Source organism: Gopherus flavomarginatus, chromosome 4, assembly GCF_025201925.1.
Source record: "Gopherus flavomarginatus isolate rGopFla2 chromosome 4, rGopFla2.mat.asm, whole genome shotgun sequence".
Classification (NCBI taxonomy): domain Eukaryota; kingdom Metazoa; phylum Chordata; order Testudines; family Testudinidae; genus Gopherus; species Gopherus flavomarginatus.
In genome coordinates this window covers 106,168,374-106,191,401 of record NC_066620.1, presented here as the reverse complement: position 1 = coordinate 106,191,401, position 23,028 = coordinate 106,168,374, and the positions used below count along the sequence as shown (strand labels likewise).

The 23,028-nt window shown below is 42.1% G+C and overlaps 1 protein-coding gene across 2 annotated transcripts in view; it reads right to left on the bottom strand.

Moving 5' to 3' along the window:
* Positions 1–536: 536 nt before the first annotated feature.
* Positions 537–23,028, bottom strand: part of EPM2A (EPM2A glucan phosphatase, laforin) — a 58,657-nt gene continuing 36,165 nt past the window's right edge. For both annotated transcript variants that reach the window (XM_050949849.1, XM_050949850.1), the window contains exons 3-4: positions 5,180–5,421; positions 537–2,099 (exon numbers count right to left, since the gene is read on the bottom strand). In XM_050949849.1, coding sequence (XP_050805806.1) covers positions 1,825–2,099; positions 5,180–5,421 — 517 coding nt within the window. In that variant the 3' untranslated portion in view covers positions 537–1,824. The remainder of the gene's footprint in view (positions 2,100–5,179; positions 5,422–23,028) is intronic.

Genomic DNA, 23,028 nt, shown 5'->3' with positions numbered 1-23,028 from the left:
CGTATGTCACTAGCTGAGTTGCATTTTGACATACTCTTGTGTTCTGTGAGTAGGATGGGCATCATCAACACCCTTTAGTTCACAAGGTCAGGCACATAGATACAAAACCCATTCTTGTTCCAGTCAGACCATGGGAAACTAGAAACAAACAATTATGGTTCTAATGGCTACTGTCCGCTCTTGAGTACAAATAACAAATGTGAGCAAAACACATGAGAAAACACCCACTTATGGAAGTGCCATAAGGCTTTTATTTAACATTGGGCTATAGTTTCATCCAGTATCTAACTGGTGACATACATTATTTCAAAACAGAAATCAGAAATAAAGTGATGATCAAATACATACATTTAAAATAACTTCCAGTAGCTTCTTCACATCTGAGGGGTAAAAGATAAAGCAAAATATATTATGATGGACATTCTCCGTGAACAGTGCCCATCATATTGTAACAGGGAGATCGCTAACAAGTCTCCAGTAGTAGGACTTTCTTATTATTAAGGTCATGTGTCTCTTAACACCTCTTTATCTTCTAAAAATAACTGGAAAAGGGATTTAGTTCAGCCACTTGCCTCTAGAAATTAGTTTTTTAATTTTTGTATCCTTAACAAGCAATTCTCCCACCCAATCAGACCCTCAGAGGAGGAATTTCTCCACTTCCTCACCTCAAGGTCATGAGTTGCAGCACCTATTTTTGGCTGAATGGGGCTTGTTTGGACTCTGGAGGCTAGTGATGCCCTTCCTAGTTTAGGTAACGGGACAGCGACATCTGAGCAGCAGTGGAAGCACTTGTCTTCTACAGGAGCAAGAGACAATTGCTATTGCAGAACTTCCAGGCAACACCAAGTAGGGGAATGAGACGGACACTGCCCCTCGGACTCTAAACTCAGCAGCACAGCCTGCATATAGGCTCACCAGGCCACCTCCCATATCTTCTGCTTTAACTCAATTTTATTTATTGTTATTTATCTTGTGGTAGCACCAAGAGGCCCTAATCAAGGATCATGGCTCTGCGTCAGGCACTGTACAGATGAGGAAAACAAAAACAGTCCCTGCCCCAGAAATCTTACTCTAGGATAATCTAATAAACCAGGAGTTCTGCCTTGCAGTAGATTAAGTGGAACTTTTCCCCACCTTTCTGCACAGCATCTACAATACCCTCAGCACCATAACAAAGTACAGCAGTAAATTTTACTAAATCACATTAACTATAAACCTAAACGCGAGAGAAAGGGCAGCTCTTGCCTAATGAACTGAATTTAACTTGTTGTTTGTTACAGAAACACAACTGCATAAATCAAATGCCTTCTTCTGCTTCTCAGTCAGACCATTTCATTAGAAACATCTTCATAAACACACCAAAACAGAAGGCTCTACCTGAAACGGTCAAACAACCCTGACTACCCAAGCCAGAAAAAAACAAAACCTCCACACCATTGACTTTTATTTCTTTACATAGCCCTTCCGCATTGCTCCACCTTCTTCCTACCAGAGTCTTGCCATCTCACATGGTTGTATCTTGTGATATTTGTCCCAGCTCCTGGAGTCACATGAGTACACGAGAATCTCAGCTTTTGTTTTGCAAAGTAAGTTCCTAACCCACCTGGTTGCAGAGAAAAGTTTGAAAACAAGAACCCCAAAGGCTAAAAAACAGAAGGCAAATAAAAAAAGACTAAACTAATTATTGTTTTGAAATCTCACGATTTTTCACACACTCTCTCACTCACACACATGAATTTGGGTGGTCTGACTATGAATTTTGAATGCCTGGGGTTGGCAACACTGCAAGGAATCTCTCCCCTCCTCCAATCAGCTTTCCTACCACTAAGGTTTGCATGAGTAGCGAAGAGGGCCAAATTTCTGATAGAAATCATCTTCAGCACGAGCCAGAGCTTCCTCATCTATGTAGACAGCAGGTCTCCTGGAGGCCACGTAGTACTGCACTTTCCTTAGGTTCCATCCCATCACATACTTTAACCAGCCACAGACTGCGGCTGTAGACCTGCCAACACCAGCATTGCAATGTACGTAGACGATGTGTCCATTCTCTAGCAGCCCGTGCAGGAGACAGACAGCCTGAGGCAACATCTGTATTCTTCCTAGGATTGAAAACAGGGCACATTCCCATGAACACAAGAAAGGGAGGCTCACTGTTAACACTATATTTCTCTATTCTGCCATACTGTGAAATCATAGTGGCAGGCAAAGAGAAATCTATTAAAGCTAGTTTCTCTTCTTTTTCTGGTAGGAGAATATAAATGTCTACATAAGTTTTCTGCACTGTCAGAAATTAAGTACCCTTTTGCATAGGCTAGGCCTAAGATTTCCAAAAGCGACTAGCGATTTTGGGTGTTCACACTGAGATGCCTTACAGAGGCTTGATTTTAAAAGGGTGGACGCGAAGCACTTCCTAAAAATCAGGCCCCATCTGGTTGAGCACCCAAAATCACCAATCTCTGTTGTAAATCATGGCCTACATGTGAAACTATAGTGTCAGTTTTCCTAAATGACATTCAACCCTCACATTTTGCTAATAGGTCCAGGTAATACAAAAGTCCATATAACTTGGACCCAGGACCTTCTTTGGAAACAAATGGTGATCTGCAGTAAAACGTGTTTATAAATCAGTAGTTCTCAGTCTTTCCAGACTACTGTACTCCTTTCAGGAGTCTGACTTGTCTTGTGTACCCCCAAGTTTCATCTAACTTAAAAACTACTTCCTTACAAAATCAGACAAAAATACAGAAGTGGCACAGCACACTATTACTGAAAAATTGCTTACTTTCTCATTTTTACCATACAATTATAAAATAAATTGTTTGGAATACAAATATTGTACATACATTTCAGTGTGATACTTGCACCTGTTTTTCATTTGTGAACCTTGTCTGAAGCCTGAGCCCCACCACCCTGGGCTGATGCATGTAACTTAGCTTTGCAGGGGTCCCCTGTGGCATGAGACTCCAGGCAATTGCCTTGCTTGCCACCCCCCTAATGCTGGCCCTGCACTTGCAGCACCCTCTAAACCTGTCCCATGACCCCCCTGGGGGTTGCAACTCCCTGGTTGAGAAACACTGATCTAAATGAGTTGAGTACCCCCTGGAAGACCTCTGCATACCCACAGAGATACACATACCCGTGGTTGAGAACCACCATAGGTTACTTTTATATGGCCCACTGCCCAGTACAGACTGAGTTGAGGCAACCAATTTTATTTCACAGACCACCATAGATTATGTTAAAACAGTAGAGCCAGAAGTGAAATGCTTTTGTCATACGGTGTTTGCAAAGCCATCCAGATTCCTTTCATTTCTTGTCTCATTCAAAGAATAATTAAAAAAATAACAACTTATATGAGAAGTATAAATGTTTCAACCAATTTAGAGGCAGAATTGGTCCACAGAGTCATAAGGAAAATAGGTACTAACTTGATTTATGTAATAGTATGGTTACTTTATATGAAATATACTTTAAGTTCAGCTAATTAAGGTATTAAATGAATTCATTGCCAAAACAAAGATGGTGTTTGTCATCAGTTCAGATATGGATGCTGTATAGTATTTAATCTGAACACTGTTTCCTCCCATCCAAAAATCAACTTTTAACTGAACTATAACTGTATTCTTATATGCCCAATTTAAAATAAGAATATGGAAAATATACTTTACATTTTATCCAAAATGATGGGGACAAGAGCATCTCCATAAACCCATGTCTCTGTCTCAATTTTAGAAATGTGCAAAATTAGCTGCATTCACAAATCTCTCCTGCGAAAATGTTATACACCTCTACCCCGATATAACGTGACCCGATATAACACGAATTCGGATATAACGCGGTAAAGCAGTGCTCTGGGGGGTGGGGCTGCGCATTCAAAGCAAGTTTGAAATAACTCAGTTTCACCTATAATGTGGTAAGATTTTTTGGCTCCCGAGGACAGCATTATATCAGGGTAGAGGTGTATTTTGCCATCATAGTATGTTAGCAATCTACTGGAACATTCTGTGTAGAGCACTGACATACCTTTCATACCATGCTCAATTCTGAACATTAAGTAACAAAGAAATCCTCCTAATCACACTACTTATATATTTTTAGGGCCTATAAATGGCAAAACTCCTACTCACAAATTGGAGTGTGCATGTGTAGTGGGGGGGGGGCATGGAATTGGTACGGCTGGAACCACGAGGTTCTCATGACCCATTTTCTTCAACTATGTGCATATGCTGCCACCTCCCATAGCTCCGTGTTGAGGATCACTAGGCATGGAGGACTAGATGGGATTTCCTTTAAAATTCATCAGCATGGTTGAACAATATGAAACCTTTTCCCCTCAAGAGTTGAGAACTCCCAGCCCCATCAGTGAGACTACAAGACTCAAACCCTCCCTTTTTTCCATGGCATAGCTGAGCATTAATACCAAGCCAATCCATATTCTTGATTTCATTTTTCTTTCAAGTCTCCTGCCTCTCTTGATGCATGTAACTGACATGACAGTTCTCTGTCTGTGACACCAATATTTCTCTGTATTAAAAATTATCCTGTATATTTTCTAGCGTGGCAAACCACTCAAGTTTTCCAACCTCTTGCTTATACATGGTTTCTTATCACTTAATCTATTTTTATCAAGGAACCAAAGATTGTAACAGCCAAATAACATATCCTAATTTATGCTACAAGTTGGCGTGCTATGCATTCCCTATATGATTGCAAATTATGTATGTGACAGTACAGTGGCTCAATAGGCTGACACACGGCTGCAAAGAGAGAGTGGTGTACTAAGGGAGGTGAAGTAGGTTACCTAGCACTGCCTCTTTGGTTAAAACCAGCAGTTATGGCAATTTCAGAGTCTTGATGTACAAGCCAATTGTCATCAACCTGATGAATTTGCATTCGCACTAAGTGCAGAAAGAAAAGGTTTTCAAGCAGTCACCAATTTTTGGAGGGGATGGGGATATACTGAGAGCAGAAGATATGTATCAGAAATCGTTTGGATGACCTCTCTGCGTATGACAAAGTGTACAGAATTCATTAGGAACAACACAACAAAGTTCCAATTACAATCACACTAATAATAAACAGAAGCTATTCAGAAAAAAGCAACACTAAAGCAATGTAATCATGTCATTGAAAGGTTTTCTTATTACTTATCCAGTTGTAAGACAGGTTTGAATATTACCTTCAGTGCTCATGTCTGGGGTTGGCATCCAGACATAAGCAAGGCCTTCCTCTTTATATAGTTTCATAAGGACCTCTGGGCTCATGGGTTCTGGATAGCGGTTGCAGCCCCAGGAATTCTGAACAACATCCCACTCAGTCTGGAAGTTCATTACAGCTGTAACACCCAGTTCGTGTTTTAGCTTGATGGTTACATGCTCCACTTGCCGAGGGCAACTTCCCAGCCAGATGTTTGGCAGAATCCTAGCATTGAAAAAAATTGTAGCATAGTTCATTAAGCACTTTCAGCAAAGGAACTCCCCACCCCTGCACAAAACTCACATTTTCTGTCAGTTTAAAAGGCATTCCAGTTCAAAACCTGGGCAGCACATGAGATACGTTGTTAAATACACCCATTTTGTGTCAGGTGATAAAAAGCTTCTTGTTTTATTACAATTTAACCCATAATGTTGTATTTAAGAACCAAACTCTAAATCCAGCGCATGTGGCCAAATTCACTTCATCATGTGGAATGTGACAGTAATAAACTGTAAGTCATATAACAATTGTTGTTTTATAGCTACTGCCATCATAGCAGGTAAATCAGATCAGGTTAAGCCACCACCAGCCTGAGCCATATTTTCTGTGATAATCAAAAGAGTTTGGATTACTTCTTCCCCATGTGCCTCTGCAATTCTGGAGTCCAGCCAGGATTAGCTACAGAAATGTGAACTAGTTTGGGCTCCCTGGAAGCTCGAAGAACCAGAAATTCTGCAAGAAAACTCAAGAGGATTGGATAATTTGTATAAACAGACACATCTTTTCGTACTTAGACAAACCAAACCTCCAAACCTTCTGTGGTTTTCCCATCACTAATGATCATAAAAACTATTATATGCCTTAGCAAGCTTTGGTACATAAACAAAATAAAGCACAGAAGTGGGTGCCTAATTTGCACAAGCAATTAATGTGATTGCATCCCTAATAGAGTATTTACATGTTTAACTCATCAGCTACACACTTACCTGGTCTCTGGCACATACAAATATCCTAACTGCATAGGCAGATACAGTAACCACACACACAAAGTAGGCACACAGCTGCACATGTAATTTTGCAAATCAGGCCCTTGGTTATTCACAGCAAAAAAAAAATATGGCATCGGCTTCCATGACTCCTTTCAACCTATGATGAAAGTAAATGTAGCCCACTAGTGAGTGTGTGTTACAAGCCCCACTTTGCACCAATCCACAGAGGATATGAATTGTTAAAGCACCCACCTAAAGAGCCTTGGCCCTTTAGTTCAAGCTGTAGCCACTCATGCTTTCAGCTCTGTTTTCATCCCAGTGTGTTGGCCAAGACAGCAGCTGTCACATAAATGCTTCAGAAATGAAATAGTCCAACGATGTACAGCCCACAGCTTTTTGCAAATACTAATCATTTGGGGCCAGACTGTGGAGTCCTTGCTCCCACAAACGAGCGTATATTCACTTGAGTAGTATCATTAAATTCTCACGCAAATACCCGCCCCTTAAATGTGATGGTGCTACCCCCAGGAATAAATGGTCACTAATAGGAGTAAAGGTTCTGCAAATGGGCCTTTGATAATGATTATAGCATGCAGACTACTACTGTAGGATTGCTAGAAAGCCGAATTCAGTGTCGTCGGCTTGTATTCCTTATAACTGTGTTCTGCTAGCACCCACAATATGCTAGGCACCAATTAAACATATGGGAACATACAGTCCCTGCCTTGAAGAGGATACAATCAAGGCACCTCTCTTAATATAAGATGAAGAGTGTGATTTTAAAATTCTGTTTTTACAGCAGGGCCACATCTCCCAAGTTTATAAAGAACTAATAAAAATGGTTCATTGGGGCACATTTATTAGGCAGAAGTTGTATCTTGAGGATTGTCAGTTTAACTTATGATAGCAGTTTCTCCCAGGTCACTATGTGTGTGAGCTTGTTTGGATAGACACAGTTCATTTGATTCAGCATTAGGGAGACAGTTAAAGTGCTCCATATAAATGCCCTGGCCTACAATGTGATGGCTTTCCTTCCCCTCAGTGGTAGATGATGCAGTGGAAGTACTCTCGACAGCTTTAACATGTCAGCTCTGGGAATGGGAAGCTAGCATTTATACCGCAGAAAATTCATTTCACTTGTCACTTCTTTTGTTCTAATGCCTGTTCTTCATACTTTACATTTCCAAGGTATCTGGGGTGAAGGGGAAAAGAGTTGAAATGAGATGGTCAGGATTACAATCCCTTCATTTCTAAAACTACACAGACCCACCGTAGTCACTGCTACACCACCCCACCTTCCACTTGCATAAGGGATATTGTACAGAAAAGGGGACCTAGTCAGGACTTGCTTACACATTTGAGATCTGTCACTATCATCATGGCCCCTTAGGGCTCTTGGTTGTCAGTATAAATTGAAGCAGCTAATTTTCACCAAGGACTAGATCAGTGCCTGGATGACCCCATGATTGGGAGAGCAAAATGGTGGCTTAATGCCACCTTTGTGACTCCTCTCCCTATACTGATTCATGGTACATGATAAGAAGACAAATGTGTTCTCTGAGGACAAGAGCACCAGGTATTTTTCCTCACAGTTTTCCTGAGAGTTCAGTACATTCATAAAATAAACCCCCAATGTTTTAGGATTTGGCAATCAACTAATGTACAGAGTTATCATCCCTTCCAGGGGACAGAAGTGTAGATTCTAGCAGATAATTTAACCAGGAGAGACTAGAGTTCTTAGATCAGGGGTGGATAAACTACAGCCCATGGGCCAGAGTCGGCCCCTCGGGGCTTTGGATCCGGCTCGCAGTGCCACTGGCACCACACCCCTGAGGCTCCCAGGTAGGGGGACACAGGGCTCCATGCATTGCCCTTGCCTCAAGGCACATCCCCCACCCCAGTACAGCTCCCATTGGCCAAGAATGGGGAACCATGGCAAGGGCAGTGCATACAGAGCCCTCTGCCCACTCTTCCCCATGGGCTGCAGTGCTTCCTGGAGCAGCACGGGACTGCGGACAGGGCAGGCATGCAGGGAGCCACCCCAGAGCCACTTGAGGTAATCAGGGCCAGAGCCCGAACCTCTCTTGTACCCCACCCCCAACTCCCTACCCTAAGCCCCCTTATACATTCTACACCCCTCCTGCACCCCAACCCCTTGCCATGAGCTCTCTGATGCGTCCTGCACCCCTGTACACAGAGCCCCCTGCCACACTCTGCACCTCTCCTGCACCCCAGCCCCCTGTCCTGAGCCCCCTCATATACTCCGCACCCCTCCTCTGCCCCAATCCCTTGCCCTGAGTCCCTTCTTTCACACTGCACCCCCTCCCACACTCTGCACTCCCTTCCTCCCGCACCTCAACCCCCTGACCTGGCCCTGCATCCTATTTCCCCACCCAGATGTGGCCCTCGGCCCAAAAAGTTTGCCCACCCCTGCCTTTGACCAATAATGCAATATATAAATTGGGCTACAGAGAAAACACTACCTATGTTCCCTATGCTTATCCAGCATACATGCAGATGAAAATCTGTGGATGAAACATATTCTACATCCAGATTATCTGCCAGGTGCTTTGAGACTATCCACCAGAACTTTTGGACCTTCTAGAGTCCCTATTGTGCCTGAGTTCACAATTAGTGAATCATCTGGTGGCTTTACCATTGAACATCATCATATTTCCATTCAATGGAATGGAGGAAAATGGCAGTACATAGAGCAGAGTGAAGACTAGGGCGGTCACCTGCCTGGATTTAGACCAGATGACTCTTATGAACCGGTTCCTTGAGACCAGCTCCAGGAGTTTTGCCACTGAAGTCAATAGGGTCAGGATTTGGCTTCTGGTCTTCCCTCCTCTGTTTACCAGTAATGGCTATAAAGCCTTGGTATACAGTGCATGTATTACTTAATTGGGTTTAATTGTTCTTTTATCAGGATAGCATTCATTATAGATAACGTGCAGTGCACAGTAACACCAAGTAGATTTGTTTATTTAGTCAGTTTATTTAAGAGATCTAATTATGATTATTTCATTCTTTGGTGCCTGGGCTTTCATTCAGCTTTATCAAGTTCATTCCTTTATTTTCTCTTCACTTAAAGGAGGGTTTTAGTTCAAATACAATCTGCAGAAATTGATGAACAGTTCAGTAATTGTATTCTATATATTCACCCCAGATATTCCTCACAACTGTATGATAATGGAAGTTAAAGAATTGTAATGCTAGGAACGATCCTTTCACAGTTTCACTTCCCTTACCAAAAATTATGCCCTTTTTAAAAAAATGAACTTGTTTCCTTCTGGAAGTTGCCACTTTATTTCACTAGGTAACCAGGTTTGGACTGGTTAATACTGGTGGTGAGTGACCTCCTCATTTTCAGCTGTGAGCTGTTCAACAGTTGCTGCCTTCCAGCTCCAGAAGTGATTACTTTTCCATGATAGATTAAGTAACCCTTTCATATAGTTTGAAAAACATTTACAGATTATAGGGGATATGTAAATGTAAGATCATTTCCACCATTAATCCCTTTCTCTTCCTAAAAAAGTATGACACATTGGTTTTTTAAAGTGAAATTATAGGTAGAATATGTCAATGCAAAAATGTTGTTTGCTGTATTGTTGTAGCTGTGTTGGTCCCAGGACATTAGCAAGACCAGGTGGGAGAGGCAATATCTTTTATTGGATCAACTCCCATTGGTGAAAGAGACACGCTCTGTGTCTCGGCTCTTTCATCAACAGAAGAAGGTCCAATAAAAGATATTACCCTACCAGTCTTGTCTCTCAGAGTAAAATGGCCCTTTCTTACTCAGTGTTTCTGTGCACTGTGTTTCACTAAGGCCTGGTCTACACTAGGGAGTTAGGTTGAAGGAAGCTACCTTAAGTTGACCTGTTAATGTATGTGTCTACACTACCGTGTCCTTTATGTCGACCTAAGTTACCTCTGATGTTGACTTCTGTAATCCACCTCTGCAGCGCTTAGTTTGATTTCCATGGGCCGACTGCAAGTGCAGGCGCAGCATTGTGTAATGTGACTTTATTGGCCTCCAGGTGGTGTCCGACAATGCTCATATGTGACCATTCTGGAGATCATTCTCAACACTGCAGCCAGGTAAACAGAAAACAGCCCTTTCCCTGCTAAAGCCCCGGGAATTTCTGATTTCCCATTTCCTGTTTGACCAGCATTGGGAGCATGCCAGCTTGAGCACAGCTGATCATGGAGCCTACATGCCCCAAACACGCCCCAGCCTGGTCTGCACAGGAGGTGGTGGATCTCAGCGCTGTATGGGGAGAAGAGTCCCCAGTGCATGCCAATGTACTCCTGTTTCAAAAAGTACTACCTTTGTGTATACTAAGGAACTTCTAGTGCAGGGATTCTCAAACTTCATTGCATCGCGACCCCCATCTGACAACAAAAATTACTACATGACACCAGAAGTGAAGACTAAAGTTTGAGCCCACCCAAGTCCCACCACCCTGAATTGGAGGGCCGAAGCTCAAGGGCTTCAGACCCAGGCTGGGGGCCTGTAATCGAGCACCCAGGGCTGAAGCCCTCTGGCTTCGGCTTTGGCCCTGGGTGGTGGGGCTCGGGCATTGTCTTTGGTCCCAGCAAGTCTAACGCCAGCCCTGGTGACTCCATTAAAACAGGGTCCCAACCCACTTTGGGGTCCCGACATACAGTTTGAGAACTGCTGTTCTAGTGGATGGCAGGAGGGTACACATGGGCCAATAAGTTCAGGACACACTAGTGAGGACTAACATTAACATCCCCTTCATGCAGACTAAAGCATCCTTTTGATCTGTAAACTGAGGCAACCAATGGGGAATTATCACTCATAGAAAACAAACATGGAACCTTGTGAAGTCACTTGTACAGTTACTTTTCTGATTGTCTCCACACTTTAATTATTTTCAACTATGCAAACATATATCGTGCTTGGATGATTCTCCTCCAAGACTCTTTATAGTCTTGATTAAATCATGGCAGCTGAAACCACATATTTATTTCATGTAATCAATATATATGCAATAGTTTGTTCAACCATAAGGCCATACTGAGTCTGGAGCAGTGAAAAATTAGCTTCCTGATACATTTTTGCAGAGTGGATTGCCACTTTCAAGCTAAGAACATAAGAACGGCCATACTGGGTCCATCCAGCCCAGTATCCTGTCTGCCTACAGTGGCCAATGCCAGGTGCCCTAGAGGGAGTGAACCTAACAGGTAATGATCAAGTGATCTCTCTCCTGCCATCCATTTCCACCCTCTGACAAACACTCCCCACCAAAGAGCCACACCACTGTGCCTTTCAATCCCAGATCTCCATCTGCAGCTTACAGCCAATCCAGCATCTGTGGCCTTGTAGAGAACAGAATGATTCAAGCCTTCAGGGTTTATCTATTATCTGGCACAATATCCCAGAAGGTCTGCTTATACCAATGGCTGACAGCTTTGGTCAAGGCACAGTACTTTGCCAGAGTCAAAGTACTTCACACAGGTAATTGGCCATAAAGTCACTCTCAACCTGCAATTTGTTTATATTGCTGATCTCATTCAGATCAGTCAGTTCATTATTTTGAACACAGAACAGTGGATTCTTCCTCTGAGGCCCACTCAAGATGTAATCTAATGTCATCGAAACTTGAAATTCACTTCACTTGGCCACTCAGGTACTGCACTACCACCTCACTTGGATTAAGGAAGATCAAAATAAGAATCTGAGGATGCCAAGAGGAATACTAATATATAGAGATAAAAAGGCATTGTGATTCAGCTGAGGTAACAAAGAAAATAGTCTTCAGGTTGACCAAGCCTTCCCTCAAGGCTTTTATTCCTGAGGGACTAAGAATACAATATTTATAGCAAAAGAAAAATTTATTTTACATTCCAAGAAAAGCAATAGAAATAATCCAGTCTGCATTATACCAGACTTCTGCAGTGCCTAGATATGCATGAAGTCTTATCTCTGCCAGCTCTCCACTTCTGATATTATTTATTAGACCAACTTCTGTTTATCAAATTGTATTATAGCACAGTATCTCAGAGATCACAGATGACTTGGACCTACAGTGCTGGATTACAACCTCGGTTACATCTGTGTATAACCTGAGTAACTCTACTACTGTAAATCTGTAGTAACTCCATTAACATCAGTGTAGCTAAATCCACTGGGTCTAGTCCATGATCATCTCAATGAAGACTATCTTCTATGATATATTACTTCCTACTTTATTCATCTTAGTTTTAAATGATTCCAGTGATTAGGCTTCCACCACTCATCTTCTTCTTCTTCTTCTGTTTGTTTGTTGCAGCTCTATTCCAAAACCTAATTCCTCATAGCCAGCAGATTTAGAAAGACTGATTGAGAGGGTATGATGACTGACCTACCTTCTCATAGCTAGATGTGCTCTCCCTCCAACCAAGAACTGAAACACTCTGTGCTGTGGTTTGACTTGGAATGCCACTGCCTGCACTACACCTATTATGTGGATATATGGAGGAATTCAGTCTCCAAGACTTTCAGTCAACATTTTTCACAAGAAATGGGGATAAACAGTGAGAGAGCAAAATCTGCAAACAACCGAGAATTATTCTGGATATTCAAGACTAGAGAAGTTTGTTAAAAATTGCACAGGTACCAAACATAGTGGAACAAATAGGCAGAACAGTGGCGGTAATACACCTTGGAATAAATAATATGAACTACTCCCATATAAAACTGGGTTCTAAATTAACTAAAATCAACCAGGAAAGAAAACAATGTGTCACTGTGGACAGCAAAATGAAAACATTACTCCAAGTGGAGTTTAGAAAGCAACGTTAGACTATATAAATAACTGCATTTAAAGTAATACTAAAAATATGGTAACACCATTATACATATCAATAGTAAATACACGTCTGGAGTCCTCCATTCAGTCCTGCTCATACCATTTTTAAAAAGATACAGGAAAAATTGAAAAGGTCCAGAGATAGGAGATAAAAATGATTGGCATTATGAAAATATTTCCATATGAGGGGAGACTGAAAATAATAGGCCTATTTAGAGGTAGGCAGAGCACGACAGAGAGACAAATAAGAAAGCACATGGCAGAGGTATATAAAACAATGACTGAAATAGAGAAGGCCAATTGGCAAGCTGTCTGAGGAAGGGAGGACAAAAGGGACATTTTGCCCTGGGCCCTCCATTTGAGTGGTGCTGCAGCCTAGTGTGCAGGGTCACAGTGCCACTCAGGTTTGGCCCAGAGGTCTCTCTATCATGATGGAAGGGCAGCCAGATCAAACCCAAATAACCCCGCGCACCTGGTCACAATGTCCAGAGTGGGGACAGGATCTGAGCCACCACCGCAGGGTGAAAATGGAGCAAACTTGCTCTCCAACTTCCCCTTCCCCCTCCATTTCTCCTCAGTGGTAATTTGGGGGGGGGAGGCAAAGAGGGGCTCAGTTTCAGATTTTGCCTCAGGGCCCTCTAAACCTCTGCGCAGCCATGTCAATTGGATAATCCTATTAATCCTTTCATGATACATGAGCAAAGAGATATCCAATGAAATTGAAAGGCAGCACATTTAAAATGGAGAAAAATTTTGGGGCGGGGGGGTGTTGTGCACAGGATAATCAACCTGTGGAACTCATTGCCAAAGGCCAAGAGCTTAGCAGGGTTCAAAAAAGGATTAGACAGTTTATGTAATATAATTGAATCCTCCCATTATACATATAATAAAAATATAAAGGATATAAACATTCATGATTCAGGCATAAACAAACCATTAGGAGGAAGAATATCCCCTTATGTGATGGTTATTCCACATATTTCCTTCCTTTCATCTTCATCTGAAGTATCTGGTACTGGCCACTGAAGGATACTTGACTATCTAGATCACTGGTCTGATCTGGTATGAGAATTCCTGTGTTCCATTAAATACACTTTACATGAAAATAAAAAAAAAATCAAAATAACTCCTTATCTAATGAAAAAGTGGAGAACTGGCAGATTGAGGCCCAGCTTTTTCAAAGCTGCAATTGTTTACTCTGAAGACCTGACCCATTCTGCTGATGACTTACTGATAAAGTTTGTCTGCAGACCAGTCAGATCAAGTTTTACAATGACAGGCTTCACTTGAATAGGATTGAGTGAAAGCAGCCAGATGCACTGAATTACTCACAGCATGAGCAGAAACACTACTGGCTGGAGTAAAAGAAGAAGATACAAAGATTTGCCAGCAGTATGATTTATTCATTGAAAACTATGATCTAATAGGCATGATAACATCAATTTTATCAATAAAGACACATAAAACAGCCATAATCTGAGCAAAAGCCAACACAGGAAAAGTGCTGATTAATGGGGAAAACATATACTGCTGAAATGACATAGCAGCAACCTTGTTAAGGTTACTTACACTCCAGAACAGAAGCTTATTTTTATCTAATGCCACAAGCAGAAGGAATATAATTTGGTGATTAGAAATTCATCCTAGTTTACTACTAAAGCTATAAGGTTTATTTTTAAGTAGAGAATGCATCTGCAGGTTTTTAAATTAGGAGAATTAAATAGACTACAATATAGTTCCAATGGGTTTGTTTTTTTTTCCCGCCTTTCATTGTTTGTGGCACCCTGATGAAAAGTAATTAAGCTCTGGCAAATTTTCTTCTTAGATGTAATTTGGACTACTTATCTGGGATTCTCAGATGGAAGCAGGCTTGGCAACTGAAAGGAAACACCTGCTTTTATTACTGCAGAACAACACAGTTTATCAGTCTACAAAATTTCTGAATCCCTTGAACACTCGTTGATATGCTTAATACACTTATTTATTCAGTGTTCACAAATTTATTTATGAAATATGGCATCAAAGAGCCCGGTTCACTGATCTGCAAGATGAACAAGTCATTAAGCCAATCAACCTCAAGTTAACAATGGAATCAAATGAAAACAAAGGCTAAGATATAAAAATAATACTGTGCTGATAACAGACATGAGCCTATGCTGACATCAAGGTGCTAAGCAACTTGTGTAGGTGCAGAGCACCCTCAACTTATATTGATTTGAGGAGAAGAATATGTTAGAAAATTCCAGAAATGGAATTTGGCCAAGTCAGCAGCCCCCACTGCTCCAATATGCAAAAAGGATGGAAAATTGCCCTAGCAAGGTGGCTAGGGATTCTCCTTATACCACTCCCTGATGCATCTCCCAAATATAAGGCCTGGTCTACACTACGCATTTATACTGAATTTAGCAGCATTAAACCGAATTAACCCTGCACCCGTCCACACAACGAAGCCCTTTATTTCGATATAAAGGGCTCATAATATCGATATTTGTACTCCTCCCCAACGAGGGGAGTAGCGCTCAAATCGGTATTGCCATTTCGAATTAGGGTTAGTGTGGCCACAATTCGATGGTATTGACCTCTGGGAGCTATCTCACAGTGCATCATTGTGACCCCTCTGGACAGCCATCTGAACTCGGATGCACTGGCCAGGTAGACAGGAAAAGCCCTGGGAACTTTTGAATTTCATTTCCTGTTTGCCCAGCGTGGAGCTCTGATCAGCATGGGTAGTGATGCAGTCCCAAATCCAAAAAGAGCTCCAGCATGGACCGTATGGGAGATACTGGATCTAATCGCTGTATGGGGAGACAAATCTGTCCTATCAGAGCTCCGTTACAGAAGACGAAATGGCAATGAATTTGAAAAAATCTCCAGGCTATGATAGACAGAGGCCACAGCAGGGACTCAACACAGTGCTGCGTGACAACCGTAACGGAAAGCCAAAGAATCAAATGGACGCTCATGGAGGGAGAGAGGGGGGACTGAGGACTCGAGCTATCCCATAGTTCTTGCAGTCTCCGAAAAGCATTTGCATTCTTGGCTGAGCTCCCAGTGCCTGAAGGGTCAAAAACATTGTCACCTGTGGTTCAGGGTATATGTTATCAATTTACCCCCCTTCCCCATCAAAGAAAAGGGGAAAAAATCATTTCTCACCTCTTTTCAATGTCACCGTATGTCTACTGGATGCTGCTGGTAGACGGGGTGCTGCAGCGCTAAACAGCAGCATCCCCTCCTCTCTTCTCCCTGATGGCAGATGGTGCAATATGACTGATAGCCATCCTCATCATCAGCCCATGAGTGCTCCTGGCTGGCCTCAGTCAGGTCGGCCGGGGGTATCTGGGCAAAAATGGGAATGACTCCCGGTCATTCCCTTCCTTAAGCTTTGTATCCTGGAGATTCAGTCCTGGCAGATGGTGCAATAGGGCTGGTAACTGTCCTCATCATAGCAGCTAGAGGCTGAGCTCCTCTCCCTCACCCCCTTTCTTGTCTAATGGAGATTCTGGACTATCATAGCAGCGGGAGGCTGTGCTCCTCTCCCCCTATACCCTTTAATGAGTAATAGAGATGTCCTGCCTGGAATATCATAGCAGCTGGAGGCTGCCTCCCCCTCATTTTATCTCACTAAAAAGTCAGTGTTTCTTATTCCTGCATTCTTTATTACTTCATCACACAAATGGGGGGATAACTGCCACAGTAGCCCAGGAGGGGTGGGGGAGGAGGGAAGCAATGAGTGGAGTTGTTGCAGGGGCACCCCCTAGAATGGCATGCAGCTCATCATTTCTGTGGGATATCTGGGGCTCTGACCCAAAGCAGCTGTGCTCTCTGGTTCTCTAGTAGACTCGCCCCATATTCTAGGCAGAACTAACTCTATTTTTAGACAAAACATAAAGAAGGGAATGACCTGGGGAGTCATTCCCATTTTTGTCCATGTGCCCCCAGCCGATCTCAGCAAGGCCAGCCTGGAGCACCCATGACAGCAGCAGACAGTGCAATAGGACTGGTAACCATCATTGCCAATTTCCAAAGCAGCAGACAGTGCAATAGGGCTGGTAACCATCTCTGCTACCTTACAAAGGCAAATGAATGCTGCTGTGTAGCACTGCAATACCGTGTCTGTCAGCAGCATCCAGTACACATACGGTGACAGTGACAAAAGGCTAAACGGGCTCCATGGTTGCCATGCTATGGCGTCTGCCAGGGCAATCCAGGGAAAAAAGGCGCAAAATTATTGTCTGCCGTTGCTTTCACGGAGGAAGGATTGAGTGACGACATTTACCCAGAATCACCCGCGACACTGGTTTTGCTCCATCATGCATTGGGATCTCAACCCAGAATTCCAGTGAGCGGGAGAGACTGCAGGAACTATGGGATAGCTCAGTGGTTTGAGCATTGGCCTGCTAAACCTAGGATTGCAAGCTCAATCCTTGAGGGGGGGATTTGGGGATTGGCTCTGCTTTGAGCAGGAGGTTGGACTAGATGATCTCCTGAGGTCCCTTCCAACCCTAATAATCTATGATAGCTACCCACAGTGCAATGCTCCAGAAATCAATGCTAGCCTTGGTACATGGACACACACCACCAAATTAATGTGCTTAGTGTGGCCACGTGCACTCAACTTTATGCAATCTGTTTAAAAAAAACAGTTTCTGTAAAATCAGAATAATCCCATAGTGTAGACATACCCTAAGATGTGGAAGGAAGCATGACCAGAGTGCAGCATGCTCCAGTCATTCTGGGTTGATGGAGTTAGCCCTAAGGGGCAGTTATTGATGGCATGAATTAAAGCATCCCAGTAGCTATGCTCTTTTACATCACAGCCTGAACTTAGCTTACCCCAAGGAAAGAGGAAATGAAAAGGTAGATTTAAGCCAGTTTTGCTCCTCTGCCCCAATCAGAGCTCAGCTGGACCGAAGGATCTGGCCCAATATTTTTCAAGCCTCTAAAAGCAGAGGGCACACCCCACTGAATTCAATTGAGACATTCCTGCTTGTCAACCCAATTAATTTGGCCCTACGAAATAAGTAAGTAAAATAAATACATAAATAAACAAAAACAAAACCCTTAGTCAGTTTCTTTAGAGCTTATAAGGCTGTGTTAGAGTCTTATGAGATGCAGCCACCCCTATAAAATGGTGTATAGTAGAATAAAACTACTTTGATTCTGTCTTCTGTTCCGGGAATGTCCTAGCACAACTTGGCGTGGTCATGCAAGGTTTTAAGTATGTGACCATCCTCAACTTTGAAAAATTAAGCGTTCTATTCCCCATCACCTGATATGTAAGCCATGTTACATGAGGCTGCATTTTGCATTTGTGCATAAAAGTTAAGAAAATCTGTGTTTCAGATGGTTATTTATATACACTCCAGTGCCTTATAGGAGTTGACGTCCAAAGTTAGCCCTGTGAAATTTGCAGTCAAATTTTACCTTCTAGCATCCATGCTCAGGTCTCATTGACTCTGGGGAGATGTTTGCATACTATATACAGCAGAAAACAGAATTTGGTCCTCTGGGACCTGATTTTTCCCTCTCTTTCACTGGTATAAACTGGGTGTAGCTCTACTGAAGGAAATGGTGTGTCACTGGTGAAAAGCCAGGGTGAAAGAAGAATCAGGTCCAATAGGCTCATGCCAAATGATCTGAGGAGCCAGTTATGAAGTGGTTTCTCATTTGGCTTCAGAGAATTAATATGTAAATACTTTGATTACAGAACACAGCTTAGTGCATTGGTTGCCAACAGTTACTTGCTACATATGTCTTCAACACATTGCCAGCATTCAAATTTGTTTTGAATTAGAACAAATAATGATGAATGTGAGGTACAACAGGTTGCTTAACTAAGTCAGATAGAATGAGCCATGAATCTGTTGGCATCGGGAACCAGGATTTCTAACATTAGTGCTTAATGATGGGACTGATGCCACTACTAGCACCTTTAAAGTTAAAATGCCTTATAAAATTGGTTAATGCCCCTAAGGATGAAAATTAAGTAAACAGTTCAGAAGACCACGGCATTGCTGGTGAAAATGTCTTGTTTCATCTGTGTGTTAAGTTAACTTCACAATCTAAACTTCCCAAATCAGCTGTGAACCTACTGCCCAAAATCCTACTGCTGTGATCCATTGGGTACACATTAGAAACAAGCCCCGAAGATGAAAATTGTATAATTGAAAATTAACTTATTTTGTCTGAGAATTGGCTTTGTGGGCTAGTCCCAGTGTAAAAATGTGAAGATGACTGAAAGTCTCTGCTGGACATGAAGAGCCTAGAGCTTTTTGGAGGAAGCACATTCAGAATTTGTGGTATATGAAGAGGATGGAAATGGCCCACTTAATGTCACTCAAATGCAACCCCTTGGACAAGTTTATTTGTAGTTAAAATGTCTTAGTTATTCATATTTTTAAAAAATAACACCATAGTGAATAGTTAGAATTGTTAAGAAAGCTAGAGACAAATGCTAGAGAATTACAGATGGGAGCATTAGGCCTTATAAATACTAATAGAAAAAAATCTGAAAAAACTCATCTGACCACAGTGAGAACTCCAAACAGTTCTAAGACAAGATTACAGCCCAAATCACAATCATGGGGACAAGATGGCAGGACACTTCAATTGTATATAATGTCCCCATCAATTGCTAAATTATAAACCCAGGAAGAGCAATATTGACAGGGACAGTGTACTGTCAAAATTTTAACATGGGGCTGCCTCAGTCAGCCATACACATGTCAATCTCTGAGTAAATACTCTTCTCTGAATTTTAAATAAACAAATAACTTTTATACGCCACCTGAGCAACACCTCCAGAGCTCATTTTCCAACCTACCACCTAGCCTATCACCAAATATGAATGGCTACCCAACTAGCTATTCCATAGCCAGGGGCCATAAAATGTCCTACATGCCACTACCACCATCTCCACTGCAGCTGTCACATAGGGAAGCTAACTACAGGAGCCTCCATGAGGTGCTGGGGAGGTGGAAGCATGGTGCATTAAGAAGTATTGGGCTGGGTTATGTGGGGAGGGACTTGTAGATTTGAGGTGGGGTGGAATTGATAGATTTGAGTGGTTTTCTCCTAACTCTTGGAGGAGGACCTCAGGTGGTGTGTGCTGCAGGGAGAAGAGGAGTACTTTTGGAGTCGTGAGGACTGGTTTGAGAATAAGGCTCACTCCTACTACCAGGTCTTCAAACTCTGGGCTAGATAGATAGCAGTGAGGAGAAAAGTCAGCTGCAGGACTCACACTCAGTGCAACAGCAGCAGAGCCCTGTCTCTTCCCTTAAAGAGCAGAGAAAGCTATAACACGATCCAATGGTTGGAAGTTGAAGCTAGACAAATTCAGACTGGAAGTAAGGTGTAAATGCTTAACAGAGAGTGCGATTAACTTTTGGAATAATTTATGAAGGATCACGTTGGATTCTCAACCACTGATCTAGTCTGAGCTCCTGTATAACACAGACCATAGAAATTCTAAGAATTATTTTGGGGAAATTCTATGGTCTGTGTTATACAGGAGGTCAGACTAGATCAGAGGTTCTCAACCAGGGGCACATAAACCCTTAGGGGTACACAGAGGTCTTTCAGGGGTACATCAACTCATCTAGATATCTACCTAGTTTTACAACAGGTTACATAAAAAACACTAGCCAAGTCTGTACAAACTGAAATTTCATAGACAATGATTTGTTTATATTGCTCTATATACTATACACTGAAATGTAAGTACAATATTTATATTCCAATTGATTTATTTTATAATTATATGGTAAAAATGAGAAAGTCAACAATGTTTCAGTAATAGTGCGCTGTGACACTTGTATTTTTATGTCTGATTTTGTAAGCAAATAGTTAAGTGAGGTGAAACTTGGGGGTACACAAGACAAATCAGACTCCTGAAAGGGGTACAGTAGTATGGAAAGGTTGAGAGCCACTGGACTAGATGATCACAATGGCCCCTTCTGGCCTTGGAACCTATGACTCTCTTCTGGCACTGGGGCAATAGGAAGGATGACAATGTGAGGTGTACTCTCAGAGGTGGTAGGGAAGGGATTTTTTCCCCAACAGTAGCAGGAGGCTCAGTCCTAACCTCACAGAGGGCTAAGTGCAGTAACAGGTAGAGCTTTTTCCAGTGGCAGAGGGACCCTTAGAGGAACTGTGTCCAGTCCTCTTCAGCCAGGACTGATAACCATATGGTGGAGTCCTGAGAAAGCTTTGGAAGTCAAGAAGGGGAAATAATTAGTTTGACTAGAACTTTTAGGAAGCTGGTCTACAGCAGTTTGTTTCTATGGGAGCATAAAGTTAACAAGCACTGGGAAGGGAAGAGTGGTTGTCTGATTATTTTTAAAACTACTTTTTACTTAGATTTACTTTGTTGCCTAGGATTATGATTTCATCCGCTTTGAAATAGGAACTGTGGGCACTTTGATAAAGGTATTAAAAGTGATCAACCGTAGTTTATGTAAGTACCTCTAGATCCTCTGCCAAACACTATTACTGTAACGCTGTAAAGTGTTACTCAGCCCTGGATAACAGACAACCTTACTTCCTACACCACAAGTGTAGTAAGGAAACTGGATTTGTTTGTTATTTTCCCTGTCTCCTGTGGTGGAAATGTTACCCATTGGACAGTGATGAAAATGCCTCTCTGGGCTGACCATAAAGGATATGAGCTGTTACAGCCCCAAGCTACAGTGCCTTGACTCTGTAGCTCAAACTGTAGCAACTTAGGCATTTAGCTCTAGAGATCCCTGGTTCAATCCCCCATATGTAGACCAGGAAGGTGGACATCACAGAAGCACCTTAGTGTTACAGCAAGTTCAACAATAAAGGATTTAGCTTTCTGCAGTGATAACAATAGTGTATGTTGTGCTCAAGGGTCCACATAAGGCCTTCCACATCTTTGAAGCCTGTTACAGAGGGAGGGGCACCAAAGGCGTAGCATGTTGGGAAACTCTGTACAACTACCTGGTGGGGAGCAGGGTGTTTTTCCACAAAGGCTCTGAATATGCCATTTTTGGGGTTGGCTAGAGATACACATATCCAGTGGCCCAAAACTGCAGGGCAGAGAGGCAGCAGCCATTGCGAGAGTCGATTTCGTGGCCACAGCCCACCAACAGACTCTATGGGTAAATGTAGCTATCTCACTGCTCCTCCTTCCTCACTCAACACCCTGTACAAAGTCCAAATATTTGGGCTGGGTGTTTGAAGGGGTAAGTTTCACCCTTAAAGAGCACACCTAAAAAGAACTACAACTACTAACATTTATTGCTTTCACAATCTTGTCTGCTTTTCAGTTTTCTCCACATTAAAAATTAAATTCATGCTTTCATTGCATTTCCTCCCTTTTTTCTCTCTGGATGCTTATAATCATATTCAAATTATGCAGTCTCACCACAGGAAAAAATAAAATAAAAAAGTACCCTAAGACATTTCATTCTAATTTGCAACTCTTTTTGGTCTGTGTTTTTCTCCACACTAATAAAAAGGATTTGAAATCCATATTTCATATAGGTTGGCAACCTGCATAACACTTTGCTCAATTTTTGTCATGGTTCACTGAGGACTTTCACAATAATAGGAGTTACGCACCTAACTCCTTGAATTTGAAATGAAATTTTACACAGTACAGCATTAAAGCAGAAAATGAGAGATTTTCAGTTAGAACCCTTTACCTTCTCTCTAGGAAGGCAGCAGCCGTTCATCTGTTTTGTTTTCTTCTGCAGAAATAAAACAGAACTCAATAAAATATAGCAGCAACTCTGTAATATTTATTTATTCTCAGGAAATAAAACAGTACTGTTTCTGAAACTAAACTTCATGGAAACTAAAGGAGATATTCAGGTTTCATTTCTAATAGCTTTTCTGTATACAGTTAAAATACAACAGGTTTCTTTTTTTACACAGAGGAACCTTGTTGAATTTGTCTTTCAAACATCAGGGGTTTTTAAGCGGCAAACCTGCATCTATATTTGTTGTCTGTTTTATAAATTCCTAAGGCATGAGGGAAATTGTGCAGGCTAACTGTAGTT